At 44.0% G+C, this 17,545-nt stretch overlaps 1 protein-coding gene across 1 annotated transcript; it reads right to left on the bottom strand.

Moving 5' to 3' along the window:
- Window positions 1–6,345: 6,345 nt before the first annotated feature.
- Window positions 6,346–17,073, bottom strand: RGS13 (regulator of G-protein signaling 13). Its single transcript, XM_006761296.2, has 4 exons — window positions 17,009–17,073; window positions 13,207–13,268; window positions 7,983–8,149; window positions 6,346–6,917 (listed from the first exon to the last, which is right to left on the bottom strand). The coding sequence occupies exons 1-4, from the start codon at window positions 17,071–17,073 to the stop codon at window positions 6,732–6,734; spliced, it is 480 nt and encodes a 159-aa protein (XP_006761359.1). The 3' UTR covers window positions 6,346–6,731.
- Window positions 17,074–17,545: the final 472 nt, after the last annotated feature.

The raw sequence follows: 17,545 nt of genomic DNA, 5'->3' as shown, positions 1-17,545 counted from the left end.
TCGGGAAGATGCTAAGGGTCCAGTCTAAATGTTTATGGCCCTTGGGTTGCATTGGTCATGGTTGCTGTGGGAATTCAGAGGTGAAGAGGATAGTGCTCTACCCTGGGGTGATCACAGAGGACTTTGGGAAAACAGCGTGAGATTTGAACTGGATATTGAGGGAGGAACAAGAATTTATTTATTTTTTAAGCAAAGAGGAAGGAGCAGACATTTCAGGCGGGTGAAATCTAAGGGGAAAGGGGAGACCTGGGCAGAAGCGATGGTATTTCCATAGATGAGGAAAATTAGGGAAGGATGGGTTTTGGAGGAAGATCAAGAATTCATTTTTGGAGGAATCCGTTTTTAAATGTTTTATTAGGCACCCTAACTATTTGAAATTCCTCAGGCACTTCATGCTCTTCTTGTTTGTAAGAGTTCTTTGTCAGAAGCTGTAAACCAAGAACAGATAGAACTGTACTCAAAGTACTTCGTAACTTCACGTGTAGATAGCTTCACCAGCTCCAATCCTACAGTGATTCATTTGACAATAATTCTTTCATTCCATGTTGTACTCTTTAATGGCCTGGTTGTTTTTTTGGGTTATCATTAGCTCTGATATTTAGAAATACTTGTCTGATATTTATGAAATATTTAGGAATCCTTGTCTAATAGTTATTGTTATTTATTGTAGAGTTCTGGTTCATTATGTGTTATATTAATGTGATTTAGTTTTTTCCCCCTGAAAATTTGTACTCATTAAAGCCACGAAGCAACTTTGACATCATCTACTTCAGGGGTGGGAAATGTCTGGGACCACAGGCCCTTGAAATCATTTGGCCTGGCCCTGCCAAGGCATTAGGGCTGAATTTATTAAATGTTTGACCAAATAGAGCAGGCTAATTTTTAAGCTGATAATTTTGTGTGGCCCTAGAGTGATGTGATAAATATCCAAATGGTCCCTGGCAGGAAAAAGGTTCCCCACCCCTGATCTATTTCTTAATTAGGGGGCCTATTTCAGAGTGTCCTTCTCATTGTTCGTGGGGGATCCAGATACTTGATTAGAGGTTTGTTATTGAAAAAGAATACTTTTCCTACAACGATGACATTCTGAAACAGATAATACAATTTTTTCTGCCTGAGGAAGTAGTAGATGTGGATTCCTACAAGCAGAAATTTAGCAGAGAAGATACAAACTAAGCTCCAGCCCCCAGCCAGCGTGGCTCAGTGGTTGAGTGTCGACCTATGAACCAGGAGGTCACGGTTCGATTCCTGGTCAGGGCACATGTCCGGGTTGCAAGCTTGATCCCCAGTGTGGGATGTGCAGGAGGCAGCCAATCCGTGATTCTTTCTCATCATGGATGTTTCTACTTCTCTCTCTCTCTCGCTTCCTCTCCAAAATCAATAAAAAATATATTTAAAAAACAAAACAAGACAAAAACCTAAGTTCTAGTCATTCCACTTCTAGTTCTGTGGCCTAGAAGGAATTACTTAACATTTGTAACGTCTCAGTTTTATCTGCTGTGTAATAAAGGTAATAGGTAAATGTAAATGACGTTGTTGTGAGAGTTAAAAGAGATGATGCACGTGAAGTGATTGGCCCAGCACCCGGCATATAGTAAACACTCAATCAATAATATCAGCGATTGATTTTCCACCCTTTTCATCTCATGGCACCCATTAAATTCTGGGGCACACCAACAAATTTATTTTTATGCCGACCTTACAAAGATAGCTATCATTTCTATTTGTTTACACACTGGATGGCTCTTATTGGGTTAGCAGATCAATATACTTTGATTTTAGACTGAGTAGCTTGGCGAGTAACTTGCCCACGAATCACCAAGGAGCTGGGGTGCTGCCAGTCCGCCTTGCAGCCTAAGAACAGACTGTATTTACCTTCACCGTCTTTTATTGTCCTCACTAGCACGAGGCCTGTGAGAAAAAGCGCCGTTCCAGCACATCTGCGTGTCTAATAACGTAGCAAAATGCATTATTCATTGGCAGCAGCAAGACGGGGCTATAATCCTGTCTAGAAGTCACAGTATCCAGCAGATTTTCCCACCTCTTTCTGTAAACCATTCCTTTTAAAGTATACGTTTCAAACCAAGTATGTTTATAGAGCTGGCATCTCCCTGGCTTGCGTTGCAAAGTTTCCTTTCCTTATTAAGGGTGGGAGCTCTCAAATGAAGGTGTTTGTCACCCTAAGTGGGGTTTGTTTACTATGTTAGGGCTCTGGCCGGGGCTTCTCTATTCAGGTCTCCTTTGTCCTGTCTAGCAGCTGACGTCCAAGGCTGCTGCTCCCCTCAGTTCGCTCCTTCTTCTGTTTCCCCCAAAGCATTTCACGTTATTTTTCTTATATTTTAACTACTGCCTTCATCCATGTTGATACTCAGAGCCATTACTCTCTAAAGCAGGGGTCCTCAAACTATGGCCCGCGGGCCACATGCAAATACAAATATTGTATTTGTTTCCATTTTGTTTTTTTACTTCAAAATAAGATATGTGCAGTGTGCATAGGAATTTGTTCATAGTTGTTTTAATTTTAAACTAAGTCCGGCCCTCACTGTCTGAGGGACAGTGAACTGGCCCCCTGTTTAAAAAGTTTGAGGACCCCTGCTCTAAAGGCACGTGTCCCCTCTTAAAAACGACCTTCTAGGACAGTGATGGCGAACGTATGACACCCGTGTCAGAGGTGACACGCAAACTCATTTTTTTGGTTGATTTTTCTTTGTTAAATGGCATTTAAATATATAAAATAAATATAAAAAATATAAGTCTTTGTTTTACTATGGTTGCAAATATCAAAAAATTTCTATATGTGACACGGCACCAGAGTTAAGTTAGGGTTTTTCAAAATGCTGGCACGCCAAGCTCAAAAGGTTCGCCATCACTGCTCTAGGATCTGCCAGGAAGGGCGATCTGTCCATCAACTCACTCAGTTCGCGTAGCATCTGCAGGGCAGTCTCTCTGACCCCCCCGCGGCCAGGTTTGGGTTCCTATCCTTGAATCTCAAGGCTGGACCACTGACTGGCTGGTGGATGTAGCTTCGAACACCCTACTCATTGCATCTGACCACTCCCTGCCTCTTTGCCTCAGGGCTAACCATGCATCCCAGTTTCAGGCGCAAGAGGAATACTGCACATGAGTTATTTTCATGAACTACGAGGACTTTATAAGTTGTTCTTCCGAAGGCGTTCTGCCCATACACTTAAAATGTGAAAATGCTACTGGTGTCAAATCCTTTTCACCAACCTACTTCTTAAATCCTTAGGAGAGTGGTCGGGGCCCCCCCTCCCCTTTGGCTTTCTGTTAACATCATGGGGAGATTTCAATAAGCAATTTGCCTCCTTATCAAACAAATACCTACGTGGCACCTGGTGATGGCCGGTTACCCTAACATCATTGTTCTCTCAGCTCATTTTCCTATGCCGCCCTCTATGCGCGCGTTCCGTTTCCCCGGGCCTTGCAGCAGGTAGAGTTAGCATGAGTGTCTCATTTCTTGCTTAGAACTTGGATTCAGAGAGTTTATCGACTGTGACCAGCGGTGGGAAACTCAGGTCCTCCCGCGGAGGGAGATATTTTTGTGCAGCGGGATCTTATGATTTCCTTCACGTCACACCCTATTATGCCTTTGAAGAAAGCGTTGTGTATTTCTTTTCTGTTATCTTTCTTCCAAAACGGGTAGAACCCCCTTTTGCACTCAATGAGGTGATGGTGTGACTGATGAATTATAAATAGGAAAGTGTTCATCTCTGCCAAGAGACGTGAATCCGAATTGTGCAAATCTCCGTCACTATCTCCTTTTGAAGATAAGACTAGTTTTATGTGGCGACAATGAAGGCTTATCGGGTACATCTCCAGAGTTTGAAAATATGTATCTAAAAATAGATGAGAGTGATGAATACATCCAGGTTCTGATATCAGGAAACTAACAGTATGTTTTTAATGCATTAATCTCACAGTACTAAGGGGTAAACAAGTATCATGTAAAACTGTGTTAAACTTGTAGCCATTTGATAAATATCAATTTTTGAATTGTTAGAATAACGCATTTATTAATGAAAAAATATCCTATGAAAAATAAACAGGACTTGGGGTATTGTTAAGTTTGAATGATTGAAAACCAGTTTGTCTATCAGTGACCTGAAGCTCACCCTTCCACGTAGAATTCTTGAACAGATAGCACTTTCACTTGAAATTCTCTGTTCTCCAGTGAAAGCATGACAGAACTCTCTTAGTCAGTGTCAAATGCAAAACAGAAAGTTCATTATCCACTTTGTCACGATAACCTCAATTTTCAGAGAAATTACTCTTCAGAATGAGTCTAAGCTGAAGAACATGATGAATGCATTAGCAATGGGATGTGATTAAAAACACATGCTGCATGTGACTCACACAGACCACAGGTACCACCTCCTTATTTCACAGATGGGGAAACTGAGGCTTCCTGGGACCAAGGGTGCAAGGACATTGGGTGGGTGGACAGGCACCCATCCAATGGCTCTGTTCCTCGGTCGACAGAGTTTTGTTTCACGCCACTGCCTGGCACCTTGTTTACCCAACATGAGGCGAAGGCCCTCTGAGAGCCGAGCAGAGGGTCTGTATTTGGGTGGTAAGCTCAGCACAGAAGCCAAACAATATTCTGGACTTTTCCTGTATTGGAGTACAAGGGGGGAAATAAGTAGTAAAGCAAGTTGGCCATTCTAATTCCATTCATTAGTTGTATCGGTGGCCAAATGTATTTGTTTTTAAAAAAATATTTTTTTTATTGATTTCAGAGAGAAGAAGGAAGAGGTAAAGAGATAGAAACATCAATGATGGGAGAAAATCATTGATCAGCTGCCTCCTGTACGCCCCCTACTGGGGATCAAGTGCCCTGACCAGGAATCAAACTGTTTCGTCCTGGTTTATACGTCAAAGCTCAACCACTCATAACGACTCATAACACAATTGATTATACTGTGGGTACTAAGTTTATCCATTAATTAACTGAGCCATACCAGCCAGGCCCAACAACAATTTTCTCTTGCACAGCTAATTCTCTTTCTCAGAATGAGCCCCCAAAAATGCATTCAGTGTTAGAATAATCCTCTGCTTCAGGAGAATTCCATTTTTTTTTTTCATGTGCTATCGCATGGGTTTCTAGGCATTTTATAATAGTCATGCTAATGCAGTCAAATTTGAGACCCAAGAAACACATTTCATGGTAAAACTAAAGATCTTGAGTCAGATTTTCCTGCAGTTAATTTTTTGGGAAAACGACTCGATATATTTTCTAGGTATTTTATTCATTAAAAGCAGAGACTATTGGTTCATGTGTATGAAGTATTTGTCCTGTGCTATGTGCTGAATGTATGGAAACAGACATGAGTTCTTTCCTCTGGAATCTTCTGACAGATTCTAAGCTGCTATGATAGGACAGATTAAAAAACCTTTTAGTGGAAAAATAACTTTATTGTCTTTGGAAAAAAAACCCACATGTTTATAACTTTTAAATTTATATTTGGATTTACTGATTATCAGGCCCATGATGAATTCACTTTGTGAAGAATAAAATATCTGAAAGTATAGGAACCAAATTTTCTACCCTTATACTAATAAAACTACAGGAGGACATTAATACATTTTTAACAGCTTCGAATCATCAGGAATTTTTCACATGTAGAAGATATACGCAACATAGAAATTCAGTTATAAACATAATAGTAGGAAAATTTTATAGGTCAAACATTTCTCAAGAATCCATCTTTAAAAAATATTTGTATTGCTTTTTAGAGAGAGAGGAAGGGACAGGGACAGAAAAATAGAAACATCAGTGTGAGAGAGAAACATTGATTGGCTGCCTCCTGCACTCACCCTACCAGGGATTGAGCCCACAACCCGGGCATGTGCCCTGACCAGGAATTGAACCAGCAACTTACGGTGCGCAGGACGATGCCCAACCGAGCCACACCAGCCAGGGAAAGAACCCATCTTTTTGGTATCACTCATGGCATAACACAATGGATTGTACTGTGGGTACTAAATTTATCTATTAATTAACATTATTAAGAGCACTCTATCAAAATGTTACATTCTGCTAGAGCAGCGGTTCTCAACCTGTGGGTCGCGACCCCTTTGGGGGCCGAACAACCCTTTCACAGGGGAAAACACATATATAATTACATATTGTTTTTGTGATTAATCACTATGCTTTAATTACATTCAATTTGTCACAATGAAAATACATCCTGCCTATCAGATATTTGCATTACGATTCATAACAGTAGCAAAATGACAGTTATGAAGTAGCAACGAAAATAATTTTACGGTTGGGGGTCACCACAACATGAGGAACTGAATTAAAGGGTTGCGGCATTAGGAAGGTTGAGAACCACTGTGCTAGAGACACAACTTCCATAGCTACAGCCTTTGAAGGACTAATCTGTACATTGTGACAAAATTTCATTGATAAGAAAACTTCTATCAGTTGATGACCACAGTAAAAACGTTAATAATGTTGGCGTTGTGAAGAAAGACTGTCCTTTTTCAGAGCACTCCTTAGGTATGCTATAAATTGTATTAGTCATGTGATCAGAGTTCTCCAGTCCATCCCTTCAGAGATCTGTTTCCCTTCGGGAACGAGAACTCAATTTATAGTTCCTTTCCTTGAACTTTATTCCTACTGTTTTTCATTGTGTGTGTGTGTAAGTTAGAAGAACAAAGCCAATACTTTGAATAGACTGCCTTCAGTTTAAGCTTCTGAGTGGTCGTCAGGAATTGTCATTGGGCTGAATAGTCTTCAGAAGTTTCTGGTACATCTCCGATTTGAGAAACCTGGGGTATGAGTCTCTCTCCATGTGCGTATACACGATTTTTTGAGCCTCTTCAAAGCACGTTGGAGTGGGTTCTTGAATATTCCTGATGATGGTTTCTCTTGTCGAACTGTCAATGTTAATCTGAAAAGTGAAATTGCAGCAGTGCGCCGGGTTAAAGGTGAAAATATAATGCAAGGGTTTAATGCATCCCCCCCCTCCCCCTGTTCAGTGGACTAGGGTTATTTTGTTTGCTGTCTCATTGGTATCTCAAAAGACATAGGAGGTAAACTCTTGGCTTCTTTAAAAGTAAACATCCACCTCCATATCCCAGATAAAAATAACACGCGCCCCAAAGACCGGGAAATCGCAGAAACCATTGCTTACTTGGGGAGGGTGCAAGTGGTTTGTTGGTGGAGTCTACAAACAAGGAAGTTTACCTGAGGAAGAAAGGGAAGTTGGTGCTATTTTAAACTTGGCCTTCCGTAATAGGCACGGATGTTGATTTCATGGACTGTGCCCCGAAATGGGAAGAAGGTGAAGAGAAGTGGAGAAATAGAGAAGTGGTCACTTCAGTAAGCCAAGTATTTTCCAGACGAGAGCTTTGAGGAACAGGTCCTCCAAAGTAGGGCTGTCCTGGGTGAGAGGAATCTCATCTACCACCCTCCCCCCTGATCAGAATTCTCGTTCCCCCTCGTCTCCCCACCAGGAGGAGTCTCAGTGTGTCTATTTCCCTCATGACTCTGTTTTCTGCAGGCAGAGGTGCATGATGGGAAGTGATATCAATGTGAGCATTTGCTGGCTTTGCTGGTTTTCAACTCAGGCGAGCGGGGCTGCTGTGGGGGCACAGACTTTGCCCAGCACCACCAGGGATGTCAACCTGCCTATTGATGGTAACCGTAGTTCCTTCTAGCAAAGCCAGTTCTTCTTTGTAAATCGCTCTACTAGGGAATGAAAATCATTTAATAAGAAGAGGCCTGGGAGCTACCTTGACCTCACTTTGAATCCTGATTTCTCCCCTTTAGCAATGTGTGGGTCACTGGGCAAGTTAGTGCACTTCTCTGCCTCTCAGGATTCTTATCTGTAAAATGAGGTGGACAGCCCTGACTTCACAGCATCCTTGGAGGTGAGGAGCCCGGCACCGCTGTGTGCCCGGGCAGCAGACATGAACACCCTGATTGCCGTTCAGGGTCACGATTGGCTGGGTACCTCTCTAGGGGACTGTGGCTGGATGTAGATCTTGTAAAGCTTCTTCGCCCGAGAGATTCTACCCCATCGTGAGGCGATTTTCTTGTAGGTCTCACAATCCATCCAGAATTGGATGTTCTCGTCACTATGCTCCAGCTTCAGGTATGCCGCGTAGACTACCGGCCCATCTGAAAGCAATGGAGACATCACTTATTTTCCGGGGTCAAAGTCATTAACAACTCTGAGAAACAGATAATGCATTTAAAAACCAAGTCTGGTCCAGCCGGCGTGGCTCAGTGGTTGAGTGTCGACCTACGAAGGTTACAGTTAGATTCCCGGTCAGGGCACATGCCCAGGTTGTGGACTCCATCCCCAGTAGGGGGCGTGCACTAGGCAGCCGAACAATGATTTTGTCTCAACCATAGATGCTTCTATCTCTCTCCCCCTCTCCCTTCCTCTCAGATATAGCAGGTGGTGCTCCTGGTGAAGAAATAGCTGAATGGATAGGCAAACCATTTCTGGCTTAACATGTGAAGCTGGGAGCCCATAATTTCCACTGTGTATCGGAAGAAACAGAGTTCTATGTTAACAAACAAAAAGCAACTTGATCTATTTTGTACTCAGAGGAATTTTGACTGTTTCATCAGGAATGGGAAATAAGGAGAAATGGAGAAATGAGCTATGAAAGAGGGGAAAAAAATGAGATACCAGATAAAATCTGCAGATCCTGGAATGAGAGTTAACCAGCTACTTGGATGGTTTGAGTGGATGAGTGGGTGGGTAGGGAGGGGATTTGGAAACCAATGATTTTGTATCCCAAATTTGCGTTTATATTCGTGTTTAGCTTAATTGTATAGTAGAATGTTGAGAGAGGTTCATTCCAGAACCTGCCTGCCAATTACTGGGATGCTGATGCCGTGTGTGACTATATGATAGCCTAGTGAAAGCTGACGTGGACAGGAACCTGTTTGATATTTCAGGTCTGATTGCGGCATGTTCTACAGCAGTGATGGCGAACCTATGACACGCGTGTCAGAGGTGACACGTGAACTCATTTTTTTTGGTTGATTTTTCTTTGTTAAATGGCATTTAAATATATAAAATAAATATCAAAAATATAAGTCTTTGTTTTACTATGGTTGCAAATACCAAAAAATTTCTATATGTGACACGGCACCAGAGTTAAGTTAGTGTTTTTCAAAATGCTGACACGCCGAGCTCAAAAGGTTCGCCATCACTGTGCTACAGAATCCCGTCTTCATTAGATTCAAGTGTACACGTTACCCCGGTGAGCGCCCGAAAACCCAAATGTATCAAAGTGTTCCAGGAACCTGAGTGATTCTTAAAGTCAGCAGGGAATGGCTCAGCCTAGTGTTTCTATTGACTCACACAAATGAGTTACAAGCCTTTTCCAAGTCCGGCCACGGAGCCCTCTCTGACCTTTTCAAAGCTCTTCCTTCAAAGCTCAAGAGACTGTGGGTGATGCTGCTTGAGACAGTGAGTGGGCATCAGCACAGACCCGGCCATTAAACCGAGAAGAGGGAGGAAGAGGTCTGTGTCACGCACCGTGTACGCCTTTTTCTTGAAAACCACCGCGGTGCGTGGGGACCCTCTCGCGTGTTCTTTATAAAGCAGTCGCTGACACGGGTGTTTCGATGACACGCGAGGTGACACATGCCGGGACTTCGATGCCGGCGGGGGACCTGACACTGCTCTGGGCTGACTCAGGACAGTGGCCCCTGTTCTTCCAGGGCTGCTTTCGGCTGGGCTGTCAAGCTCACCCCATCATTGAATCCTCAAGGTGGCCTGTGCCTCGGTCTTCCGTCAGAAATGTGTCTAAAGTAGTTTTAAATCCCTTTTATTTTCCGTCGGCACCATCGGGGATAATGAATTCCACAATGCTACCAGCTTCTGTGTGACGTTTTTATAGCAAGTCGGTTTAATTGAAATTCTCCGGGTTGGCTTCTGTGATATTAATCGTTTCTGGCCTTTTCTCCTCACGTCTCTTTGTTCTGTTTTGATAAAAGTAGCTCAAAGTACTGTGGGTTGTTTTTAAATACAGAAAACTTCTAAAAGATAACCACCATTAACAATTTTTTATTTCCTTCTATTCTATGAAGCGAGAATTCTCGTGATCCATCTGCAATGTGTGAAGTTACAGATTATCCTACATTCAACATATTGGTTCATACATCTTTGCATCTCTAATTATTTCCTTAAGATGCCTTTAAAGGAGCTTAGGTATCTCAGTTTCTGGAAAAATTACTCTGAACTTGCCATGTCCCTATCAGTTGACACAGAGCACCTAGTACACACTTCCTTTGATTACGTTTCACTCTGTACTGCAGTCTACTGTACTTACTGGCTTACGTCCATCACTCCCCCCCTCACCTGCACACCCTCTCCTGCACACCCTCGCCTGCACACTCACCTGCACACTCTCGCCTGCACACCCTCACCTGCACCCTTTCCTGCACACCCTCACCTGCACATCCTCGCCTGCACACCCTCTGGGAACTGGGGCTGCACTTTCTTCATGGGCAGATGCCCAGAGCCCACACACTGCCCGACACACACACAGCAGGTACCCAATCAGAGAATAAATGCCTGTCATTCCGGCCCCTGTGTCCCTCCTGCTTCTCTCTTCTAAAATGACTTGCATAGGTTTTGAAAAGTGAAGCAGAGCCTAATTATTCAGCATCCAGGAAAAGCACCAAAGACCAGAGGATTATTATACTTGGCACTGGCTTAGTTGTTGGTTTTCTGAGAGTGAGACAAAAAAAAAAAAAAAAGGTACTCATGGAACAGTGGTGTCTCCGTTGTTTTCTTTTGTTCCCCGCAAGGGGACAGAGAGCATGAGAAATGAGCGGAGACGAAGGTGCTAAGTGGGAAAAGCTGAGGCAGGGCTGTGGCTAATTGGAGGGTTGGGGGAGGAAACCATGGCAACAGCCGGGATGAGCGGGGAGCTGCCAATCAACATGGCAGCAGCACGATCTCTCCCCAGGGGAAGGGAGCCGGGAGGGGGCTCTGCCTCCGCATCCGGATGCACACGAGGGGACCACAGTGTCTCTCGGTGACGCTGAATGTCCACCATAAGGAGGAAGGTGCCCAGGCCAGCCGAGGCCGTCCCCTGGCGTGAACAGCACCCGGCAGTGTGACGATCCTACACGTGTCAGCCGAGGATGGCCACGGCTGTCTGCAGGGGCTGTGATAACTGAGAAAGGGGGAAAGGGTACCATCTGGTCGGCAAACTCATTAGTCAACAGAACCAAATATCAACAGTACAACGATTGAAATTTCTTTTGAGAGCCAAATTTTTTAAACTTAAACTATATGGGTAGGTACATTGTTATTAACTTAATTAGGGTCCTCCTAAGGCTTAGGAAGAGCCACACTTAAGGGGCCAAAGAGCCGCATGTGGCTCGCGAGCCGCAGTTTGCCGACCACGGCTCTAAGGTCATTCCTGTCGCCTAGAAGGCCCCAGGCTCCCGCAGGCCCCAGGCTCCCGCAGGCCCCAGGCTCTCGCAGGCCCCAGGCTCTCGCAGGCCCCAGGCTCCCGCAGGCAGGTTATTCCAAGACACCTCACGGACAGCTCGGGGCTTTTGGATCTGCGTTCTCCGCTGCTCGGCCTCTGGTCCAGGCCCCAGCGTGGCCGGCTGCTTCTCCTCATTCAGCGCTTAGCTCACATTTTGTCCCTCCTGACAGTTCTCTACTCCTCCAGCTGGATTGCCCTCTGATGCCCGCCTTTCTTTGTCCTGTAGCCTGACTTTACTTTGTCCAAGGCGCTGGCCACTTTCTGGAATTAATTACTTAGCTCATTTGCTTGGTTGTCTGTCTCCTCCCTCTTGGGGGAGCCCAGGAGCTGAGCACAGTGACCTTGGCCTTGTTCACCCCAGTCTCCCCGGGGCCTGGCGGGCCTGGCGGGTCTGCTGGACACAGGGCCGGCTGGATGAGTCATCCAAGGGCGTGCCTTATAGCTTTACTAAACTTCTTGTTGTTTATATTAAACACACTTTGCTCAGATATCAGTGGGCGACCTCTATTCTCATCTTGTGAGATTTTGGTTAATCAGTATATGTAGGAGCCTTCTTTCTCTCTTTCTGCCTGACGTTATAGATTGGGATTTGAATTATTTGTCAGTCTTGACGTTTCCAGTATGAGGAACCCTTTTGTTTTCCGGGATGGTTGGCCCCTCCTTGTCATTTCAAAGGCATATTTCCGTGTCTTTCCTCGTCCTACTGGGCTTAGCCATCAGAAATACCCCTAGGATTTCCTCCCCATATTTCTTCTTGGTGGACACCTAGCACCGTGATGGTATTTTTGGGCCCTGTTTGGTGTTTCACCATCATTCCAGGAAAAGTCTTCAGTAATCCTCATATATTTTTTTTGTGAAGAGATGACTAATAGCTCAGACTATTTTTTTTTTTCAGGATTCATTTAAAAACTTACTACGACTTCTGTGTTCATTTGAAGACAGTTCTTCCCTAAAACCTTTGATGTTTGGGAGCTTGGAGTATTTCCTGTCACCTGCAGACTTGAAAATTTCACAGGGTACTTTCTGCTTAATTAATTGTGGAGGTTTTTCTTTATGAGACCAGTTTTCACACCCAATCCCTAGGATTCCTGCACAGAATGGACAGTTGACGTTGCTAAGAGGTACCCCAAATGCACTGACTGCCCACATGGGTGCATGTAGGTCTTCGTATTTCTTGCCTTGAGCCCAAGACTTTATCGCCCTTCTATCCACCGCTGTTATCTTGCATTTATACCCTCCGGATGCTGAGACTTATACAGAACCCGTATAAGGCTCACTTCACTGAGACACTGATCCAGTGAAGAAATGAGCTCTGAGGCGTTTTAGCACATCACGACTCAAATGTATTCCCATTTTTGAAGGCACGAAGAAAAGCAAGTTGTTAATTAAAAAAAAAAAAATTCTAACTTTAGCCGGCGATGGTGAGGCAGCGTATTTCAGCGTGTTACTATTTAAGCATATTTTCCAAGGGATTTTACACATAGACTTGTGAGGCATAAATATTCACAGTGACTAATCTTGTTGTAATTAACGCCCAAGGAAATCATGGTGGTTGACAGGACAGACTATTTTCAGGGTTTCCTTTTTTAACTGTGGCTGTTGCCATGTAGAAGGCGGGGAGAAGAGGGCCTACAGTCATCATCCAGGGTCCTTTCCCCCTAAAAATGAAACCGACGGATTAGTCCAAGATGACATAGACGTGATACTCACATTTTGTCGCCATCAGCTTCTCGAAAGACTGGGCCCACTGTGACACCTCCTCCGAAGTAAGGCTTTGAAAAGAAGCAAGAGGTGCTCATTGCACTAAAATATTCTCAAGGTTTGATACTACAGTGGGGCCTTGACTTACGAGTGTCCCGACTAACGAGTTTTTCGAGATACGAGCCGTCTCTCGGCTGATTTTTTGCTTTGAGTTGCGAGCTAAAATTCGGGTTACGAGCCAGCTTCAGATACCCCACCGCTAGTTGGCGCAGCGAACGTCACAGTGAACGCCATAACATCAGCCCAGCATCACGTGTCTCACTCCTTCACTGTTGATTTGACATACGAATAATTTGAGTTATCACGGAATGAATTAAACTCGTAAGTCAAGGCCCCACTGTATCTTGAAAGTAACACCAAAATATAGTCACACGGCACCTGTGTGAGGTTTTGGATGGGAGTTTTACCTTCCTGTGATCTTTTCCATTTCATTTTTACTTCCTAAACGCTTAAAGTTGTAAGAATTATAAAGGCATTATGAAGCTGAAAATGTGATGAAATACATTTTCAAAATGATAAAGAATTATGTATAATAATAAAAGTATAATATGATGCTAATTAGACTGGACATCCTTCCAGACGTCCTTCCGGACACCCTTCCAGATGAAACTGGGGCTGTGAGGGAAGCCCAGGCCCCGGGTACAGAGGGAAGCCGGTGCCTGCTGCCGGGGGAAGGAAGGCCTACTCTTGCACAAAATTGTGCATTGGGCCTGTAGTAGTCCTGTAAGATCCCTGTTCCCAAATTACCACTATCAGTATTTTGATTTATTTCTTTTTAGTCTTTTTGTTGTGTGTGTGTTTTTAACCAAGAAGTAATCATACTCTGCTTGTGTGTTTGTGTTTGTGTACACCTTATGTGTATGTGTGTGTTTCCTTACATATATAGGGTGTGCCAAAAATGTATGCACACATTGAATAATTATTAATTCCAATGGGTTAAATCTGAAAAGAAAGAAACATCAATTGAGCTAACAGAAAAAAGTGTGTATACATTTTTTGGGACTATATATATATATATATAGAGAGAGAGAGAGAGAGAGAGAGAGAGAGAGGCCTGATGCACAAAATTTGTGCAAGAGTAGGCCTCCCTTCCCCGGCTGCCGGCACCGGCTTCTCTCTGGCACCCGGGACCCTGGCTTCATCCAGAAGGATATCCAGAATGATGCCCACAGTAATTAGCATATTGCCCTTTTATTATTATAGATATATATATTTATAATGACCTTTTTATATGTCTTCACAGTTGTCTTAACCATTTGTAGTGTTGTAATTTATAATCTTTTATATTCCCTACCATTTATCATGATTAAGGAGTATTCTACAAGGGGCATTTCATAGCTTACATAATTATTTCCAGTGAGCAGTTTGATGATTTCCCACTTTCACCCTTAAAACCCACCGCGGCCCAACTGTGAGAAAGGCTTGCCATGTCCTCACAGGTAGAGTAACTCCTTACAGCGGTTCTCAACCTGTGGGTCGCGACCCCTTTGGCGGTCGAACGACCCTTTCACAGGGGTCCCCTAAGACCATCCTGCATATCAGATATTTACATGACGATTCATAACAGTAGCAACATGACAGTTATGAATAGCAATGAAAATAATTTTATGGTTGGGTCACAACATGAGGAACTGTATTTAAAGGGCCAGAACGTTGAGAACCACTGCCTTAGGACATTAGCAGGAGTGGGATCCAGTGGGCCGAAAGGTGCACCTTTTTTAGGGTCTCAGTACAAATTGCCAAAGTGCTTGTAAAGGGTTAGGCATTGTATGCAGCAACGTGTCTGCCTGCTTATCTAATAGAATCTTAGTTTATCCATGTACCCTATTTCATTGCATTCAGATAATAAAGTTATGTATAGCTATATTGTCTATTACTTGCTATAATTTTTACATGTTGAGGGGTTTAATTTTATTGCTGCGAATAACATGTCAAGTTACATTTCACTTAAACAGTATTTAAAAAAACCGTTTACCATTTAGAAAGTGTCCGTGAAAGATGCTGACTTGAAGGCTTTCTTTCTGTTCGTTTTGGGGGGCTTTTGAGGTGAATTGGCAATGCTTCCACATTAATCATCTTAGTTTCCCGATGTTAAAATACTCAGTGTGCTCATTGCCATTGAGCTTATGACCCATTCCTAAGGTCCCCGTTTTTAGTAGCTGCATCTCCCGAAAGACAGCTGTGGACACAAGCTCCCACTGTTCCCCGGACTAATTCTGGCCCCATTAGCCCCGTAATGAGTACTGATGGAACAGCCAGTGGCATTAGCAGGTACCTGATACCATGAAGGGAGATTAGGTAAAGAGGTTAAAAAATAACCTAGAACATGGAAAACTATTGGGAGTCCTTAAAAAAAAAAAAAGGTCAAATATATTTTGTTTTCTAAAATTTGAGGCGCCTCTCGCCGGTATTAGATGGACTGTTTGCATCAGCACGGAGGCTTAGCAGTGCACTGCTGCGAAGATTGCTTTAAAAGCCACCTTTCCATGAAATGGTATCTGACTCACTGTTCTTTTCTCTTATTAGAACTTGAGAGAAGCAGTTGCCTAAAACAACCCTGCCAGCCTGGTGAGGCGGGCCAGCGCTGGGCTGGGTGTGCTGCCTTCTCCCCATTCTCCCCATCCCCCTCACTGAGGAGGGAATGAGACCTACAGCATGGGCTCACCCGCCATCACCGTCATGGTTTAGCTTAAGATTTGGTGTTGCTAATAGTTGGACCGAAGAAGTCTTTGGCCTCTCAGATTCCTGAGATTTATGGGGATAGGAGACTATAGTTGCAGACATTATGGTTGGGGATAAAACTGTGGAATGACATCTCTTTTTGGTTTAAACCCATTTTTTTGCTTGTAAGTTTTTCTTAGTATCTCACAAGTTCTACCCTGTCCCACGGCCATCTGGGCGTCCTCATCAGAACTGTTCTAAACACCTTTGCCTCTTCCACCCACCCTGATTTTTAAATCCTCACCCCAGGATATTTTCCCCCATTGATTTTTTAGAGAGAGTGGGAAGGAGGGATGGAGGGAGGAGAGAGGGAGGACAAGAGAAAGAGAGAGAGAGAGAGAGAGAGAGAGAGAGAGAGAGAGAGAGGAGAGAGAAAAATCAATGTGAGAGAGACACATCGACTGGTTCCCCGACCAGGACCAGGGATGGAGCCTGCAACTGAGGCACGTGCCCTTGACCTGAATCGAACCTGTGGCCCTTCAGTCTAGGGGGCAGTGTTCTGACCACTGAGCAAAACCGGCTAGAGCACCCACTCAGATTTTTAAAGTAAAGTTCTCCTCTTTTGTGTCCCTCCTGCTCCCTTTCTTCTGGACAGATAGGCTGCCCCCCCCCCCCTCCCCCCCCTGAGTCAAGCAGACTTGGGAGCTTGGTAAGCATTGGTTTCACTCCTAGTCTCCCCTCTTCCACCCGGGGATGAAGATTTTCAGAACTCTGCTGGTGGAGGATTTGAGCCAGGAACATTTGGGATCAAATAAACTTCATTTTAAGATACTATAAAACTTAAAAAAAAATCTAAGAATGTTTACTCATAATAGACTCCCTGAAAACATCTAACTTGCTGAATTCTCAAGTATGAACCACGAATAACGAAAACAGGACCATGTGTAATAGATGATTGGCCTCTGGGGGAATCACTCGTGCGTGAATGCAGATTTTACTTTCTGAGCAAACTGTGTTAAGAGGGCAGTTGAAGGCACAGACCCCCAGTGAAATGGTTTAGCATGGCCATCGAACGTAACGGCTTACTTACTTTGAAGGGGGCCTCTTGGACGCAGCTCTGCACATTGTACACACCCAGCAAGTCCGCCTGCTCATTTTTCTGAAGGAATACAGCATCCACTGAGTATAATTCAGTCATTTAAAATAATTACATGTTAAGAGTGCATTTCTAAAGAGCACACAGAGAGAGCACGTTTGAAGTTAATGGACTACAGTCACTGGTCAGGGGTGAGGATGACAGGAGAATAAAAGGACTCATAACTATTTTAGGGGAATGCAGGTACTTTGAGTTGTGACTTTAGGACTCATCTGGCCCACCTTTCCGTCACTCGCCGAGCTTGGAGTCTTCCTGCCTCCTCCGCCCACACACGACAGCTTGCAAACATTTGGGGGCATTTTGCTGCTTCGGGGCATGAGCATGCTTGCCGGGAGCCGTGGCCAGAACCGAGGTCTCCATGTGGGCTAGGTTAGGCCCAACAGGGACCCTCCACCCAGGCCTTCTCTGAGCTGAGCAGATCCAATCACATGGTTTGCTACCTTTATCAGGCCTTACACTTCCCATGTTGAT

Source organism: Myotis davidii, unplaced genomic scaffold (assembly GCF_000327345.1).
Source record: "Myotis davidii unplaced genomic scaffold, ASM32734v1 scaffold174, whole genome shotgun sequence".
Classification (NCBI taxonomy): domain Eukaryota; kingdom Metazoa; phylum Chordata; class Mammalia; order Chiroptera; family Vespertilionidae; genus Myotis; species Myotis davidii.
Note: the sequence above shows the minus strand (reverse complement) of the source record. Positions and strands in the feature narration are given on the sequence as shown.